Source organism: Triticum urartu, chromosome 7A (genome assembly GCF_056163025.1).
Source record: "Triticum urartu cultivar PI428250 chromosome 7A, HENAU_Tu73, whole genome shotgun sequence".
Classification (NCBI taxonomy): domain Eukaryota; kingdom Viridiplantae; phylum Streptophyta; class Magnoliopsida; order Poales; family Poaceae; genus Triticum; species Triticum urartu.
In genome coordinates, this window is record NC_141879.1 from 380,421,444 (window position 1) to 380,441,261 (window position 19,818).

At 41.2% G+C, this 19,818-nt stretch overlaps 1 protein-coding gene across 4 annotated transcripts; it reads left to right on the forward strand.

Annotated features, from left to right (window-relative positions):
* Positions 1 to 1,004: 1,004 nt before the first annotated feature.
* On the forward strand, positions 1,005 to 4,460 carry LOC125520445 (uncharacterized). Of its 4 annotated transcripts, none has more exons than XR_007288681.2 (3): positions 1,005 to 1,550; positions 2,160 to 2,236; positions 2,541 to 4,460. XR_007288681.2 is itself a non-coding variant. In XM_048685372.2 (3 exons), the coding sequence occupies exons 1-2, from the start codon at positions 1,101 to 1,103 to the stop codon at positions 2,206 to 2,208; spliced, it is 567 nt and encodes a 188-aa protein (XP_048541329.2). In that variant the 5' UTR covers positions 1,007 to 1,100; the 3' UTR covers positions 2,209 to 2,236; positions 2,541 to 4,460. The 4 variants fall into 4 exon arrangements, 3 of the variants coding, with proteins under 3 accessions (XP_048541330.1, XP_048541329.2, XP_087391905.1); XM_048685372.2 differs by having other exon boundaries at positions 1,007 to 1,550; positions 2,092 to 2,236; XM_048685373.2 differs by having other exon boundaries at positions 1,006 to 1,550; positions 2,160 to 4,460.
* The last annotated feature ends 15,358 nt before the right edge of the window (positions 4,461 to 19,818 follow it).

The window sequence follows — 19,818 nt, forward strand, 5'->3', positions numbered from 1 at the left end:
GGTGCAGTTTGTAGCAAATGACCGTACATACAACTATGACTATTATCTAGCGGATGACATCTATCCAAAGTGACAAACCTTTGTCAAGCCATTGAAAAAGGCAGAAGGTAAGAAAGAACTTGATTTCCACAATGCTCAGGCGGCGGCTAGAAAAGATGTGGAGAGAGCTTTTGGGATTTTGCAAGCCCAATTTGCTATTGTGATAGGACCGGCTAGATTTTGGGATCAGAAGATGCTTTGGTACATAATGCATGCTTGTGTGATCATGCACAACATGATCATCGAGAATGAGCGTGGCCAAGATGTAGACTACTCTTAGTATGAGCTCTTGGGATATCCCGTACGAGTGCGATGGAGGGCTGAAAGGGTGGCCCGTTTTGTTGCCTCCTATCATGCCATTCGACGTCCCGCAGCGCATAATGATCTTCAGAAGGATCTCATTGAGGAGTGGTGGGCATGGAATGGACGACAAAGAGCATCATAATTTGTGCGTTCGTTATTGTATTGTTGAACTATTTGTTGTGTTTACTTGCACTATTTGTTGTATTGAACGATAAACGGTTTGTTTGAGTTGTAATAAACGAAATTGAACTATTTATTTTTGTTTGTTTTGATCTTTTTGCTTATGTTTTCGAATGCATATGTTGTTTGTGCGAGTGTCGCGCACACTGCTGAAGCGGCGCGCGAGCGCTGCATTTTAGCGCGGCTGCTGGAGCCAGCGCTGCGCGCCGCGCCAAACCAGGTGATGGACGTGCGCTATAAGCTGTCTTTTGCGCGCGGCACATTCGGCGCTTGTTAAAGATGCTCTGAGATCCAGAGAATGCGAATACACTGAAACTATTCACCCTCCCTCTTTGCTGTCTGCTGGAAGATGGCAAAGATTCTTTCGCAGACGGTAAAGAGGGGTGGGGGTTCCCTTTCCAGCCGGATTAACCACGGTTTTACCCCACCACGTCAACATCAACGCCCACCCCACCTCACCTCCATGGCAGCCAGCCCATCGCCGCCTCTTCTTCCACTCCCCCTCCCATCCCCTATTCCCACCCATCACTCCCCCCCGAACCTTCTAGAAGCCCCCGAGGCCAGAACCCTACGCACCCATGGCGGCCTCGCTCCTCTCGCGCGCCGCCTCGGCCGCCTTCGCCCTCCGCGGCGGCGCCCGGCTCCTCCCCAAGGAAACCCCCCTTCCTCCTCCCCTCCTCCTCCCGCTCCTCCTCATCCTCCTCGCCACCGCCGCCGGCACGCTCCCCGCGGTCGTAACCCTGCCGCTGCAACCACCGCCTCGATCTGCCAGGTCTGATAGTGTTCGCCTCTTGGAAACTTGCAGGGCAGGGTCGGATGGGCGCGCGGCGGAGGTCGGGTGCGGGGCGTCGCTGTCACCGTCGATGACGCGGTTCGGGATCGCCGTGCGCTTCAACGCCATGTCGTCGGCCGTCTCGGAGGCCGCCACCACCACGGCCGCGTCGAGCGTCGTCCACGCGGTGCCGCGGACCGAGCCTGTCATGTCCGCCGAGTGGCTGCACGCCAACCTCAGGGACCCTGATGTGAAGGTATAGCACTTCCGTTCTGCTGCGCACGCCCTCTGAAATCTCAATGGCAGTTGCACAATTGGTATAGTCTAGATTTAAGACAGGGTACTCATATGGCTGGGGTTCTTCTGCCGTAGCAATTTGGTCAGCGCTGCTACAAGTGATAAATCTGTTTGTTTAACTAGTGATGCTCGCTAGTACGTGGATTGGTATTTTAGCTGAAAGAGGATTTTGGTGGGCTTTGTTTTAGCACCAGCACTAATCTCAAGTCTTTTAAAAACAAATGAAGTTCCTGTATTACAGTATGTGACGAAGGTCGACGCCCCTCGGATAAACCTATTTCCGAAAAGAAAATCTTGCTACTGAAAAAATGCTACATTTTGGAGGCCTTTTCTTTCTCGACATTATTGACAAAGTCTCGGGCTCTCATCACTATGAATAATAGAACAGATACTACTAGGAGGAATCATTTAACTATGCTAGTCATAGGGTAGTTTTCTTGCTGTTAAACATGTCCACCGGCATACATTGTATCTTATTATGCTCTTACTTTTTTGTCTAGGTACTTGATGCCTCTTGGTCAGAAGATGATGGCGAGTTCCTCATTCCAATTGAGTTTATATTGTGTAGGTTTCTTCATCATGATCTGGATTGCCGCAGTCATGTTCAAGTCCAATGATATCTTGCGCAAGCAGACCGCTCTCAAGGTTGGTGCTTCATAATAACTTTTCTATCAACGTGCTTCTTCTGCTTCTAGAGGTTAATTAATTGTTCTGACAAGCAGACTGCTCTCAAGAGCTTGTGCTTATCTTGTGTATCAACGTTCTTGTTCTGCTTCTAGCACTGGGTCTATCCCTTCTATTGAGGAAGCCGGCTGGCAGACTGCTGCCGTCACTAAATATTTGCTGCATACTTAATCACCACTTTGTAGATGAATTATTATTTATTTTTGTCATATATGTAGTTCATCTGTCCAATGCTCTGCACTATAAATACTAATTTGTGTGCCAGGCCACCATTGTGGTAGTGCCCATGTCTCTTCTCCAGTCAGTCACATCGTGCTATGATGCACACATCCTCAAGTCTGGGAAGCAACCCTGGTAAGCCAATTATTGAAGCGCATTTTTTTAGTCCCATCACATGCACAATCTCATCAATGGTTAATTTTCCATTATCATGTTCAAGAGTTTCTTGGCCAGCTCTGATAATTGGGATCTCATGGATGCCACAATTGCACACAATAAATAAACATATTTGATGATGCCTTCTTGAACAGATCAGCCTCCCCCCTTGCAAAAGAAAAAACGATCAGCCTCCCTAGATGAAATCAATAAACTGGAGCACTCCAACTATCTACTACTTAGCCCTCAGAAACAAGTATGACTACTAGCCAACTACACTCAAATCATAGAGCTCTAAAATATACTGTAACTATCTCACATGGTATTGTACTAAAAAAACAAAGTTTTTCAATTTTTCACTAAACTACTACTCAAATCATCCTATTGTTGCGAAGTTGTGAGGTATATATATGATAGCTTACAATTGTTTGAAAAACTAAGACCATGGTCTATCCTAAATGTGAGATTTCATTTTGAATTAGTTGGTAGGCTTAATTCTTTTGTTCTGCTTCAGCTCACTCTTACATAATGCCAATTCGTGTCAAGAGCCCTTCGCTGGCAACTCACTAGATGTAGAAACCCAAGTGGACGCAACCGCTGAGCCCTAAATTGTTGTTTTTTGTGACGATTATCGGTATGTATTTACATCAGCCAGAACATCTTATATGGGTGTCTTATCGTAATATTTCTACCTGGCAAAGATTTCCTCTTGATTCTTGAATTTTACCACGTCCTTTCCTACTTTTACCATTCAATTATTACAATTGTTGTATGTATCATATTTGTTGTCAGGTGAGCCTTGAAACATACTCCCTTTGTATCAAAATATAAGATGTTTTTTGACACTGGAGTATATGGCTTGCTAATCCCATCATGATTACGAATATATATATGTTGTTTGCTGCTGGAGAAAAATAAATTTGCTGTCCATTGATTGAGTGCATTACAGTAATAATTTCCAAACGTCACATGAAACAAGGAAATATTTTCACGTGACTTCCTGTTTTGACAGATATAACAAGGAAACATCCACATCAATTTTGTTCTTGATATATTTTATATTGGTTTATAGCTCACTCATCATACCATTTTTTATTTGTGGTATAAGAATATTTGCCTTCTCAAACTTCCATTTTTTTGGGATTGTACTATGCTCAATTAATTTGATAGAAGTATACCCAGAGTACGATAAACAAGGAAACAAAGCACACCCGCATAATTAAATTAGCTTTGCCAAGGATATAGGGCAAAACTTCCTCGTGTAGATCTTCTGCTTGTATTGCACTAAGCTCTTGGTTACCATTTGGAATCTTATTCCAGGATCCATGTTAATCCCATACATATTTCCGAGCTTGTAGGATGACTGGAATATTGCCCTGTTTTACGTCGAATATCTCAAGCGACAAAATTTGCTCTTAATGTACTGCTGCAGGATCTGGATATCTCTCAAAATTTAGTACTTTCTGGTGTTGATCTCAAGTGTTGGCTCCTACAGCATTGCATTTCACCAAGTGAAATGCTACATTTCTACTCCTAACCCATTCTCTCTTTCTTAGTGTTTTTGTTATGCAGGTTGGAAGAAAAGAAGAAGATCCAGAGAAGATCTTAGTAGTAAGATAGTTTTTTAAGAAAATAGATATTTAGTTTTAGGTCATTTCTTGTAATTTCAGATATGGAGTGATTGTTTATAGTTTTTGTTTTGACTTTGTGAAACTTGCTACCTATGGATGAAACTGTGTAATATTGATGAAACTATGTATATGTATGGATGAAACTTGCTACTATTGGTAACATGTGTTACTATTCATCACCCAGGGTGCAAAATAAGTTATTCTTCGCCCGAGGTAATCTTACTATCGCTTTCTAAATAAATTACGTTTAGAATATAAATAGTTACATGCATATTGATTCAATATGTAAAATTTTGTATAAAAAAACAAAAATATAGGTTATAAGACAAAAAAATCACATTTTATGTATGTTTTACACTATGTTTTTATATTCGTAATTTTACTTAACATAAAATACTTTTTAAGACGAGTATATATTTTTTTTCCGTTCTCTTTTCATGTATGAAATAAGACATAATTTACGAAACGTAAAAATATGATGCATTGATGTCAAAATAGAGAAGAGGTGAAGAATAATTATTCCTTACCCAGGGTGACGAATAGCGTGACCCTATATATTCGGACTTAAATACTCCACATATTTTACACCTAGGTGCCCAAGCTACTTGTCTTTTCACCGTTTGATTGCATTTAGATGCGTGTTATTGTGATAGGTATAGATGGTAATTGGTCAAACCATTACTAATTGCCAATTTTGAAACAATTAAGTATGGAAACAATTATGATATATATCATAAATGAATGTCATTAAGCACGCCATGCATGGTAGCATATCTTTAGAAGTAAAAATATTACACATTAGATATATTACGAATTAGGTATATATGAATTCATCTGTTTAGTATGTACCCGTTAAATTTTTATATGTATATACCCAGAATATTTTGTACGTACACATTAGATTTTTGTCTATGTATATAGCCAGAATATTCAGTGCGTATCAATTAGATTAGGTATGTACGGATTCATTTATTTATTACACACTTATTGCATATTTTTTAGTACATATATACCCAGAATATTTAGTATGTAACGCATTAGATTTTGTGTATGTATATACCGAGAATATTTAATACATACCCATTAGATTAAATACGTATGAATTCCCTTACTTAGTATGTATTGATTAGATTTCTGTGTATGTGTATACCCTAGGGTACTCAATATTTTTTTTGTATGTACATACTCATCGTATTTACGTACCTTAGCATTAAATTTATGAGTATATACATCAATACAATAAATACATAGGATCATGTGTGTATATGTAACAAACATTCCTTAAACTAAAAATAATCGTCACTGGGTATCGGCATGCATCATATATTCCTACTAGTAAAAAGATTAATTAGGATCGCATTTTATATTATTTGGTCACCTTAATTTGTATAGAAATATTAGCATTTAAAAAGTTCGACCCGGTCTTAATTTTTTTAAATACTACATACCTTGAAAAGTAAAACTTTAGAAAACTGCATAAAAACATCCTTAATATACATATACAAACCTTTGAGACATAGGATTGTATATACATACCATTGTTATTTGAAAAAGGAATCCTACTAGAAAACCAGCAGTATATTAGCTTTTTTGGAAAACAATTATTGACCATTGATGCCTATAATGCATGCAAACAAAATTTGGAAAGCCATGCACTACAAATATGACTTACTATATTCGGACTTAGGTGCCCACACACCTAGGTGCCCCACACACCTAGGACTCTCTATATATATATATCCGTGTTTGTTTTTCTGTGGAAATGAATTGATATAAAAAGAAACGGAATTAATGCCTATTTGGTCTCTTTGCCATCTGCTTGCAGCCTTTGTTGTCCGCCAGCGGATGGCAAAGAGCCATGCCCTTTGTCATCCGCTGGCTGATGGCAAAGGCCTTTGCATCTTTGTCGTCCGCTAGCAGACGGCAAAATGCCCTTTGCCGTAGCTCGTTCAGCCGGACGTTTTGCCGTCTGCTGGCTGACGGCAAAGGCCTTTGCCGTCCGCAAGGCATGCCTTTGCCCTCAGCCATGGCAGATGGAAAGTTCCTAATTCCTGTAGTGTCATATTAATTTCAAGTTATTAAGTTTTTTTAAGACTAACATCTTGTTTACTTGCTGCACTTCTTTTCTTAGAATGAGTTATTTTTCTTTCTAAACTTGTAAATGCTAGGTTTTAATATACTTTGAACTTATATTCATTTTAATTTGAACTTCACAATTTTAATTTTTGAGGAAAGAATTGTTTTTATTTTTAAATAAACATCAAATTTGATTGTTTTTTTTAATTTGAACTTCATGGTTGATTATTTAGTAACAACGGATATCCAAGTTTTTTCAAAGTGGTAAATTCCTATATTTTTAAATAAATATCGAAGCAGTTCATTTGTTTGAGTTTGAACTTCTATTTTTTAAAGGGGGGAATATTTTAAACTTTTTTAGTTGTCCCTTTATTTTAGTTTGAACTTCTTCATTTTATTCTTTAGTAACGATAAAATATTTTAGTTCTTTATATAGTTCAAACTTCTCTGCTATTTTAATTTGAACTTCTTAGTCTTATTTTCAGAAGAAAAAATGTTTTTAAATAAGCTTCAAATATTAGTATATTTTAAACTTTTGATTTTCATATTCATACGTCCATGCTCCTGCGGTTAAAAGCAAGCACGGTCGCAACATTAGCTATCTCACATGAGCTCTCACTGGAAGAAAGCAAACATGCGTCGAAGTAGTGTTGTTTTATAGGAATATATAAAAAGAAGAAGCACTCTCGTGGCACTAGCAAAGCTCCTGTATGAGAGCTGATGCTTTTTGCAGTCTCATAACTTACATCTCCAATAAGTACGCACATATAGAATGAGCAAACTTTATATAACTGCCTATATGGCTGAAATCAAAAGAAGTAACTAATGAACCTATACGACCGACTACCATTAGTATATTTGAACTGCACGTCATGGAGCACCCGGCCGTCAAGAACATCACGTTCTACGCATACTGGAGCATGGCTTGGCACTGCTCCCTCGGCCCAACTGCTTAGCAGCCGACATCTCCTCGTAGTCATCGGACAAGGGATGCTTCTTCTTGCCCTCGTCATAAGTCATCCTCGGCGACCAAGAGCCCAACAACTAGCTTCATGCCGAGTGGGATCCGGGCGGAAGACATCGCTCGCACAAGTGAACTTAACGGGGACATATGTAGGTGCACAAATCTGATTTTTTTGTTCAGAGAAGTGACAACTCTGAACTTGTAGCTTGCCAGAATCTCAACTTCTTTTGACTTTAGACTTGGTTGCCGTGGCAGTAGGAGGGAAGAGCTAGATCGGGGCAGCGTGATGTCTACTACGCAACTTTATTCTTGTAGACACATGTTGGGCCTCCAAGCGCAGAGTTTTGTAGGACAATAGCATTTTTCCCTCAAGTGGATGACCTAAGGTTTATCAATCCGTGATAGGTGTAGGATGAAGATGGTCTCTCTCAAACGACCCTGCAACCAAATACAAGAAATCTCTTTTGTCCTCAACACACCCAATACAATGGCAAATTGTATAGGTGTACTAGTTCGGTGAAGAGATGGTGATAAAAGTGTAATATGGATGATAGAAATATATGTTTATAATCTGAATAAATAAAAACAACAAGGTAGAAAATAGTAAACGGGCACAAAAATGGTATTTCAATGCTTAAAAACAAGGCCTAGGGTCCGTACTTTCGCTAGTGCAATCTCTCAACAACGCAAACATAGTTGGATCATATGATTATCCCTCAAAGTATAGTAAAGAATCACTCCCGAGTTCCTATTAGCGGAGAACAAAAGATAGGAATTGTTTGTAGGGTACAAAGCCACCTCAAAGCTATTCTTTCCGATCAATCTATTCAAGAGTTCGTACTAAAATAACACAAAGCTATTGTTTCCGTTCGATCTATCCTAGAGTTCGTACTAGAATAACACCAAAGCATATTCATAATACTCAATCCACTCAAAGAACTACAAGGAGACCCCAAAGTTTCCGTCAAAGAAAAGATAATAAAAACGTGCATCAACCCCTATGCATAGATTACCCCAATATCACCGCGGAAATCCGCGAGCTGAATGCCATAACATATATCAAGTGAATCAATAAGATACCCCAATTGTCACCTCAAGTATTTATACCACAAGACATATATCATGTGTTCTCAAATCTGAACATTCAACCCGACATGACAAAACTTCAAAGGGTAAATATTCAATTCATCACAACAAGAGTATATAGGGGAGAAACATCATATGATCCGACTATATTAACAAAGCCCATGATATAGACTACGAGAGAGAGAGAGCGAGATAAAACACATAACTACTGGTACAAACCCTCAGCCCCGAGGGTGGACTACTCCTTCATCATCGTGGTGGTCGCCGGGATGATGAAGATGGCCACCGGAGATGATTCCCCCCTCCGGTAGGGTGCCGGAACGGGTCTAGATTGGTTTTCGGTGGCTACGGAGCCCTGCGGCTGCGGAACTTCTGATCTAGGTTAAACCCGAAGGGTTTCAGAATATTTGGGAATTTATAGTGCAAAGAGGGGTACAGGAGGCCACCGAGGTGGGCACAACCCACCTGGGCGCGCCAGGGCCAGGGGGCCCTGGCGCGCCTTGGTGGGTTGTGTCCCCCTCGGGGCACCCCCTAGGTGCTGCTTTGGCCCATCGGGAGTCTTCTGGCACATAAAAAAATCCACAACAAGTTTCGCGATGTTTGGACTCCGTTTGATATTGATTTTCTGCGATGTAAAAAACAAGCAAAAAACAGCAACTGGCACTGGGCAATGGGTCAATAAGCTAGTCCCAAAATATGATATAAATTTTCTATAAAATGATTGTAAAACATCCAAGAATGATAATATATTGGCATGAATACTTCATAAATTATAGATACGTTGGAGACGTATCAGCATCCCCAAGCTTAATTCCTACTCGTCCTCGAGTAGGTAAATGACAAAAGAAAAAATTTATGAAGTGTGAATGCAAGCAAAGTGCACAAGTTTGATCAATGATAATTTCAATCACTTTTCCTAGCATCATAACAACAATTTTTTTCCTATAAAACTTTTCATGTTATAGTGGCAACCCATTCACATGTTAAGGTTCAAACAATGAATTCTCTTGAAACCCAACAACCTATGTTCTTAGTCACCATCAATTGCAGTTCAACTTATTCAACAGAGTAAGAGCTCCACGTACTCAACCGTCATATAGTCTTCTATGATTGCCAACACTCACCGCATACACATGAGCAAAACATTTCAACCGGACACATAGAAATATAAGGGCTTATTGTTTTGCCTCCCAACATATTCACCTCAAGGGTGATGTAAACAATAATAACTCATGCTACCCATATTCAACTGGACATATGTGCCTAGATCTTTCCTCACCACATGGTGCTTGCCAAAAGAGAAAAATAAAAAGGAATAGAGAGAAAAAACTTTGACTCTTTGCATAAAAGTAAATACCGAAACGTAAAAGATAGGCCCTTCGCAGAGGGAAGTAGAGGTTGCCATGCGCTTATTTGTTTGTATGCTCAACCCCTTAGTGCAAAAGAACGTCATGTTATATTGCCCCTTATGATAGCAACCTTTATTATGTAGTCCGTCGCTTTTATTACTTTGCCATCACAAGTTCGTACAACGCTCAATTTTCTCTTACATTAAATGATCTCACACTTTTAGAAGCAATTTTTTATTGCTTTTTTGCACCGATGACAACTTACTTGAAGGATCTTGCTCAATCCTTAGGTAGGTATGGTGGACTCTTGAAAATAAGATTTGGGTTTAAGGGTTTTCGGATGCACAAGTAGTATCTCTACTTGGTGCAAAATTTTTGGCTAGCAAAGATGGGGGGCAAGCACCACATGTTGAAGGATCTATGACAATATAACTTCTATGTGAATATGAACAAATATAAACCATCACGTTTTCTTCCTTGTCCAACGTCAAGAATTTTGGCATATAATATTTTGATGGGGGCTCACAATCACAAAAGATTTCCATGATGGTGTATTTATATGTGAAAGTTCTCTTCCTTATACTAATTATTCGTGAATTGCTTGTATGACCAATATTGTGATTGTCAAGCCTCAAAAGATTTCACTTTCTAAACCCAATGTGAAGCTACCACTAAGCATGATATGATTTAAACTTCATGATATTCAATTTATTCAACAATTTAATCATAGGATATAAGTGAAGCACAAGAGTAAATGACAAGCTACTCCAAAAAGATATAAATGAAGATCATGAGCATACTATTTCTTTCTCTCAAATTAATTTAAGTGAAGCAAGAGAGAATTTCTTCAAAAATACTAAAGCACGCCGTGCTCAAAAAGATATAAGTGAAGCACTAGAGCAATTCCATAGAAGAGAGCTTCGTTGACGGGATGTGAATGCCGCTTACTTAGCCTCCCTAGCAACTATTTGAGGACTCTATTTTATTTAAAAACTTTCATATCTAAGTACTTTATTAAAACAGCAAGCAAAACAAAATAAAATAACAACCCAAGGATAGCACACATCATGTGAAGAAGCAAAAACTTAGGATCAACCGATACTAATCGATAATTGTTGAAGAAGAAAGGCGGGATGCTTACCGGGGCATCCCCAAGCTTAGATGCTTGAGACTTCATGAAATATTATCCCGAGGTGCCCCAGGCATCCCCAAGCTTAAGATTTTGTGTCTCCTTAATTCCACACATATCACGGCTTTCCTAAATCTCAAAAGCTTCATCCACACAAAACTCAACAAGAACTCGTGAGATAAGTTAGTATAAACCAATGCAAAAACATTATCATTCTCTACTGTAGCAAATCACTAAAATTATTATTCAACAGTGCATACTAAATGCCTCTGCATATTTAATACTCATATCCTCAAACAGAATCATTAAACAAGGAAACATATGCAAACAATGCAAACATAATAGCAATCTTCCAAAAAAGTACAATCTGTAAAGAATGCAAGAGTATCAATACTTCTTTAACTCCAAAAATTATGAAAATTTACCACACTGTATAAAATTTATCAGAGATCATTTTGAAAAAAGTTTCAACATTTTATCACATTCTGAATTTTCTAGGGAATTTTTGCAACAACGATAAACTTTTTTGTTTTCAAACAGCAACATGTATACTTGCCAAATAAGCATGGCAAAGGCTATCATTGCCACTTTTACTGAAATAAAAGATGCAAAACATTATTATAAATAACATCAAGCAAATCCTAACAAAATAAATTGACACTCCAAGCAAAACACATATCATGTGACGAATGAAAACATAGCTCCAAGTGAGGTTACCGATAATGTTGGAGATGAAAGAGGGGATGCCTTCCGGGGCATCCCCAAGCTTAGTTGCTTGGATATTCCTTGGATATTAACTTGGGGTGCCTAGGTAATCCCCAAGCTTAGGGTCTTGTCACTCCTTATTCTCCTCATATTGACATCTCACCCAAAACTTGAAAACTTCAATCACACAAAACTTAATGGAACTTCGTGAGTAGGTTAGTATGATAAAGAGCAAACTATTTCACTTTGGTGCTTTCAAAGACAAGACTCATAATTGTTTCCACACAATGCCTACTGTAACATATCATTTCCACAATTTATATTGAGCAATATAAGCCATGAAAACTAGAAAACAAGCAAACTATGTATTGAAAACAGAATCTGTCAAAAACAGAACAATCTGTAGTAATCTGTACTCAAACCATACTTATGCTACTCCAAAAGTTGTGAAAATTTAGGACCACGTGAGCAATTTGTATATTAATCTTCTGCAAGAAGAATCAACATTTTATCACGCTTCTGCAAAAAAATAGAATTGTTCTCCTGAGCTCAAAAAGTTTCTGTTTTTCAGCAAGATCAAATCAACTATCATGGTAAGCCATCCCAAAGGTCTTACTTGGTACTTTATTGAAACAAAAGAAATAAAACATGATTACTACAGCAGCCTAATCATGTGAACACACAAAAACAGTAGGTAAAAGTGTTGGGTTGTCTCCCAACAAGTGATTTTCTTTAATGCCTTTTAGCTAGGCATGATGATTTCAATGATGCTTGCATAAAAGATAAGAATTGAAACATAAAGAGAGAATCATGAATCACATGGTAAACACATTTAAGCCTAACCCACTTCCTATGGATAGGGATTTTATGAGCAAACAACTTATGGGAACAAGAATCAACTAGCATAGGAAGGCAAAACAAGCAAAACTTCAAGATTTTCAACACACAGAGAGGAAACTTGATACTATTGCAATATGTAAAAGCATATGTTCCCCTCTCATAATAATTTTCAGTAGCATCATGAATGAATTCAACAAAATAGCTATCACATAAAGCATTCTTTTCATGATACATAAGCATAGAAATTTTCTCACTCTCCACATAAGCAAATTTATTCTCATGAATAGTGGTGGGAGCAAACTCAACAAAATAACTATCATGATGACAAGTTTCACGGTTATCATTATTCAATATAGCATACATTTCATCACCATAATCATCATAGATAGCAATCTTGTTGTAATAATAAATTACAAGCTCTTCCAAAATAGTGGATTCATCATCAAATAAAGTCATGACATCTCCGAATCCACTTTCATCAATATAATCATCATAAATAGGAGGTGTGCAATCATCATAATAAATTTTCTCATCAAAACTTGGGTGACTAAAAATATCATATTCATCAAATATAGCATCCCCAAGCTTATGGCTTTGCATATCGTTAGCATCATGGATATTCAAAGAATTCATACTAACAACATTGCAATCATGCTCATCATTCAAATATTTTGTGCCAAACATTTTATTGAGTTCTTCTTCTAACAATTGAGCACAATTTTATGAACCATCATTTTCAAGAAACATATTATAAAGATCATCAATAATATGATGCAACCTAAATTCCATTTTTTGTAGTTTTCTTTTAATAAACCGAACTAGTGATAAAACAAGAAACTAAAAGATTAAATTGCAAGATCTAAAGATATACCTTCAAGCACTCACCTCCCTGGCAACGGCGCTAGAAAAGAGCTTGATGTCTACTACGCAACTTTATTCTTGTAGACACGTGTTGGGCCTCCAAGCGCAGAGTTCTGTAGGACAGTGGCAACTTTCCCTCAAGTGGATGACCTAAGGTTTATCAATCCGTGAGAGGTGTAAGATGAAGATGGTCTCTCTCAAACGACCTTGCAACCAAATACAAGAAATCTCTTGTGTCCCCAACACACCCAATACAATGGCAAATTGTATAGGTTAACTAGTTCGGCGAAGAGATGGTGATAAAAGTGTAATATGGATGGTAGAAATATATTTTTATAATCTGAATAAATAAAAACAGCAAGGTAGCAAATAGTAAACGGGAAAAAAATGGTATTTCAATGCTTAAAAACAAGGCCTAGGGACCGTACTTTCGCTAGTGCAATCTCTCAACAATGCTAACATAGTTGGATCATATGATTATCCCTCAAAGTACAGTAAAGAATCACTCCTGAGTTCCTATTAGCAGAGAATAAAAGATAGGAATTGTTTGTAGGGTACAAAGCCACCTCAAAGCTATTCTTTTCGATCGATCTATTCAAGAGTTCGTACTAAAATAACACAAAGCTATTGTTTCCGTTCGATCTATCCTAGAGTTCGTACTAGAATAACACCAAAGCATATTCATATTCATAATACTCAATCCACACAAATAACTACAAGGAGACCATAAAGTTTCCATTAGAGAAAAGATAATAAAAACGTGCATCAACCCCTATGCATAGATTACCCTATTATCACCGCGGGAATCTGTGAGTTGAATGCTATAACATATATCAAGTGAATCAATAAGATACCCCAATTGTCACCTCAAGTATTCATACCGCAAGACATATATCATGTGTTCTCAAATCTAAACATTCAATCCGACATGACAAAACTTCAAAGGGTAAAGATTCAATTTATCACAACAAGAGTATATAGGGGAGAAACATCATATGATCCGACTATATTAACAAAGCCCATGATATAGATCACGAGAGAGAGAGAGAGAGATAGAGTTATAAAACACATAGCTACTGGTATAAACCCTCAGCCCTGAGGGTGGACTACTCCCTCCTCATCATGGTGCCCGCCGGGATGATGAAGATGGCCACCGGAGATGATTCCCCCCTCCGGCAGGGTGCCAGAACGGGTTTAGATTGGTTTTCGGTGGCTACGGAGCCCTGCGTTGGCGGAACTTCTGATCTAGGTTAACCCCGAAGGGTTTCGGAATATTTGGGAATTTATAGTGCAAAGAGGTGGTACGGGAGGCCACTGAGGTGGGCACAACCCACCTGGGCGCGCCATGGGGCCCTGGCGGTCCCTGGTGGGTTGTGCCCCCTTGGGGCACCCTCCAGGTGCTGCTTTGGTGCATCGGGAGTCTTCTGGACCATAAAAAATCCACAAAAGTTTTGCGGTGTTTGGACTCCGTTTGATATTAATTTTCTGTGATGTAAAAAACAAGCAAACAATAACAAGTGGCACTGGGCACTGGGTCAATAGGTTTGTCCCAAAAACTGATATAAAGTTGTAATAAAATGATTGTAAAACATCCAAGAATGATAATATATTGGCATGAATACTTCATAAATTAGAGATACATTGGAGATGTATCACAGCGTTGGTCAATGCCTGAGGTGACCAGCACGATATACGACCTGGACGGCACCACGTGTGAGGAGCCGGGCGGCGTTGCGTGGGGATCCACCGACAGTGTGCAGGCGACGGGGCAGCGAGATACGCAGGGAGCCAAGCCGCATCGGACGGGGGATCCGCCGGCGTCGCACAGGTCGATGGGTGGTGGCACACTCCATTGCCGCCGCCATTGCCGTCGAGAGGGGGGGAATTCCCGGTGAACGGTGGCGGAGACAACAACTCCATCCACCGCGAGCAGGAGGGAATCCTCCGCACGCCTGGATCAACAATGAGGTGATGGGGGAGGCCTGGTCCGCATGGTGGCGAGTTCGATGCGCAACGAGAGCAACATTGGGGAGGCAGGGATGGGGGAGATGGTGGCTGGTGGCTGGTGGCGATGTGGTCGGCGGTAGCCAAGACCGACGATGAGTGAGGCTGGCCGGATCGGGGCGCAGGGGCGGCTCCGTGACAAGATTTAGTCGCAGGGCAGCGCATGGGCCAGGTCCAGGCGGGGGCACAGGGGGAGGGTGCCGGATCCAGGCATAGGCGGCTCGACTACGGCTGGAAGGCTGCCGGCGGCAGCCCACAGTGGAGGGTGGCGCGTGGTAGTGGGTAGTCAACAGGAGCTCGAAGTGGGAACAAGAGGTCGAGGACGACCCATGTTTGCATGCAGTTTTTTTTCCTTTTGGGGAGTTTAGGAACACCTCATCGCCATCTATATATGGCCGGTGTGATCAAAATACTATTTCGATCCTATGATCATAATAGTGTTACTACATACATACATACATACATACATACATACATACATACATACATACATACATACATACATACATACATACATACATACATACATACATACATACATACATACATACATACATACATTCATACATTCACCCTCTCTCTATCTCTATCACTCTCTCTCTCACACACACATAACTCACCTTTCTCGTCCACTCGACTCTTATCTCTAACACACACACTTCCCGATCTCCCTCTAGCTAGCACCTCTATCTCTCAATTTCTCTCCATCAACCTTCTTTCTCGGGCGCACTCTTGCTTCCTATCACGCACACTATATTTGTTTCTCTCTACATGCATCTATAGGTTGATCTCTTTTGCACACACATTGTGTCTCTCTCTCTCTGGTCGCCATATATGCATGCTCCACCCCACGCCACTCTCTCTTAAAGACAAGAACACACGCTCCATCATCGGGCCTTCTTCCCTCCACTCTCACATGGATGCATAGTGTCATATCGATCCATCTCTCCCATCATGTTGATCTTATGAGTTATGTCTCCTCTCTTTTATCTTGATCATGTGTGCGCGCACACACACCCCACGTATATATGTATACCTCTCGCACATCATGTTCAAGGTCCCATCTCTCTCCATACCTAGTTAATTACCCCCAGCCCCCACCCCACATTGAATCTTTCTCTTCTTGTGTGCACATGACTTCCGTCTGGATGGGTCTCTTCTCTAAAACACACAATCACAATTAACTATCTCCTTCTGGCTACCCTTCTCTCTCACTCCCTCCCTATATCCCTGAAACCAATGAGATTATCTCTTCGTTTAATTCCCGCCTATATGCACCATAGATAGTAGTCTTCCTTGGTGTCTCTCGAACAAACATGTTATCTCGATGTCCACTCCTCTCACGCGCACACGCCTTTCTTCCCTATTTACGGGCCTCTTCTCTCTCGCACCCCCCTCGTTGGAGGCATCTCTCATACACATCGCCTCTCTATGATGAAGCTACACAGACTTTATTACTTTCCCTACCGAAGACACCATTTCACACACACACACACACTCTCTCTCTCTCTCTATATATATATAGGGTGGGTCTATTATGATAACACCCCTTAAGAGTCTTATTCTGATAACACCCACCTTATTCTGCACATCCACCACAGATCGCCACCGCCCCTCCCTTCCCCTCCCGGCCTTCTACCGTGGCAGCAGCCTCGGAGCGCCGCCGCGCCTCCCCTCCCGGCCTTCTACCGCGGCAGCGGCCTGCGAGCACCGCTGACCCTCCCCTCGCGGCCTTCTTCCGCGATAGTGGCCTGGGAGCGATGTCACCCCTCCCCTAACCGCTTTCTCCCGCGGCGGCGGCCTGGGAGCTCCCCCGCCCCTTCCCTCCTGGACTTCTTCCGCGGCAGTGGCCAGCAGCGACGCCGCCCCTCCGCTCCAGCCTTCTTTCGCGGCAGCGGCCAAGTAGCGACGCCGCCCGTTGCCTCTCGGCCTTCTTTCCCGGCAGCAACCGAGCAACACCTCCCCCTCTCGCATATTAGCCTTCTTCCGCGGCGGCAGCTCGGTAGCGCCGCCGCCGGACTCCTGCGGGCTTCAATTACCTGCACTTCATCAGATGTGGATTGGTGTTGCCTCGACATCAAACCAGTTCGAGCAAGGAGGACTGTGTGCAAGGTTCCTTCATCCACGACAACTTCTTGGATTAAGTCTACAACGACCTTCAGAGCAAATCCTCCATCTCTGCTCACCTTGAGCAACGTCCAGACCGCTCATGAACTACTGAAGGGCAAGTGGACTGCACAGGTGAATGCAAAAATGATGCAGACGAACGAGAAGGGAACTTCCTCCTGCAAACGCAAGAAATCACTGCAACACGAGGTAAGCAGTACACTTCCTCAACCATCTCAGTTAACTAATTCCAGAAAAAGTAGTACACGTAGTCTAGTACGCCTCCAAAAATGATGCAGTGCAGTTACTTCAGTTCGCGATGGGAAAAAATGCAGTGCATTTGCTCGATTATGCAGTATGGTTGTATAGGTTCAATACGGACAACGATGCAGTGCGGTTACTTTAGTTCACCTTGCGGGGTGATGCAGTCAGCGTGCATTAGTTCAGAGTACCATTTGAAACACATTGTAGTTCATATGGTTCAGTTCATTTTGCCTGACAATGCAGCTCGGCCATTTTGTGCAGGAAATGACGTTTAGCAGATACAAAATGCCGCGCATAATTGACAACCCAGGGAACAACAACTTTCAGAAGAGTAAAGCTTCTTCTGAAAGAGACACTGGCTGGGTTACCCCTAAGATTCCTCGAGGATTCTTCACGACAACAAATAGGGTGCATACTCTCCAGAAGAAGATTTTTTCTAGGGAGAAGAGGTAGTCAAGGATGACGACGATGTCACCTTCATCTGGGAGAGCACTCATCGATGGGATGATGAAGATGACGATGATGAAGATGAGCCAATAACAGTTCTCACCCCAGAGGACAAGCACGAGTTCAGTACATTTGGACAGCATGTCCAAACAGACAATGATGATCCAGTTGAACATGATGTTGCAGCAGATGATGATTATGATGATGTGCCACCGCTCCAAAAATTTCAAACCAATCCAATGAGGCATCAGCACAACACTGGATTACCACCACGTGCACCTACTGCACCATAGCACATAGCTCAGTGTCCACCTGCTGCACTGAAAGACAGAGCTCCAAGTAGACCTGCTGCATCAACTTCGACACTGCGACCACCAAGGGTGCCTCGGTCAGAAGTCAACGGCAGGTACAAATCCTCCTCACTATTGCCGCCGTGAGATCCTCAACTACACAGATCTGCTATAACCCCACCATGTCCAATACAACCCGGCGAGCTACAAACACCATCGGGTGAACGACTCTACACACATGTAAGTTTATGTCCTGAAAAAATAATAATATTTACAGCCCATTCAGATAACATTGCAGTGCACACTGATATTTCTTGTGAGGTTTGACCTAACATCTAATACAGTCGATTCCTTTGAAAACTTAGGAACATTGCAATGCTTTATTAAACTCGTATGCACTCCTCATATTTAAAACAGAACAGAACAATTTATCTCATAGAGCATTGCACTTGATGCAGGATAAAAACATGCCACTGAACCTCATACCTGCCGCTGGAATGAAGTCACCACGTACGACAAGGCATGGGACTTTTACAATACTTATGCAAGTTATGCGGGGTTTGGAATACACAAGAGGGCAAAACACAAGACAAATGCCTACATTGTCTGCTTAAGAGAAGGAACGCACAAGCAGACTGTGTCAGATTATGACCGGAAACGTGAGAAGACATCAAAAAGGATTGACTGCAAGGCAAAAATTAGAGTCAAAAAGAGGAAGGATGGCAAATTTGTGATAGAAATGGTTGAACTCAACCACAATCACAAGATGTTGGAAAGCCCCTGGATGCTTTTGCACATGCGATCGCACAAAAGAGAGGATCCTTTGATTGACCAGTTAGTGAAAGACATGCAGCTGGACAACCACACACACACACACACTCAGATGATGTCAACGCTGTCGCGTATGTCCGGTGGTCTGCAGTACATGGGACATACTAGCCGCGACTGGGTAAACAAGTAAGCACATCATAGAGCATATCACTTGAGCATTATGTTGGTAATTATTTCCTGTTTGATGAGATGAGTTTGCATTGTGTTTGGAATGCAGGAAACAGAAGTTTGCCAGAGAAGAGTCCCAAGATGACATCAAGAAACTTCTAGATTTCTTCGAGAAGATGCAGAAGATAAATCGAGGGTTCTTCTATGATTATGATATTTATGCAGATAACCGTGTAAGAAATGTCTTTTGGGCCAACGCAAGTTGCAAAGGATCCTATGAATATTTTGGAGACTGGGTTACATTTGACATGTAAAACTAACAAATTCCACATGCCGCTGGGAGTCTTCGTGGGAGTGAACCATCATCTACAGAGCACCATATTTGTTGTCGCCCTCGTGCGAGATGAAATAATACCGTCGTTCGAGTGGGTTTTCAAAAAAATTCTGCGGTGTATGAACAACAAGCCGCCATTCTGC

What these genes read in the sequence shown, in the direction of transcription:
- LOC125520445 (XM_087535779.1), top strand. Translation starts at nt 1,101, where the DNA reads ATGGCGGCCTCGCTCCTCTCGCGCGCCGCCTCGGCCGCCTTCGCCCTC. An exon ending in TCAGGGACCCTGATGTGAAG is followed by an intron (nt 1,551 to 2,091) that starts GTATAGCACTTC and finishes TTTTTTGTCTAG; the next exon opens with GTACTTGATGCCTCTTGGTC.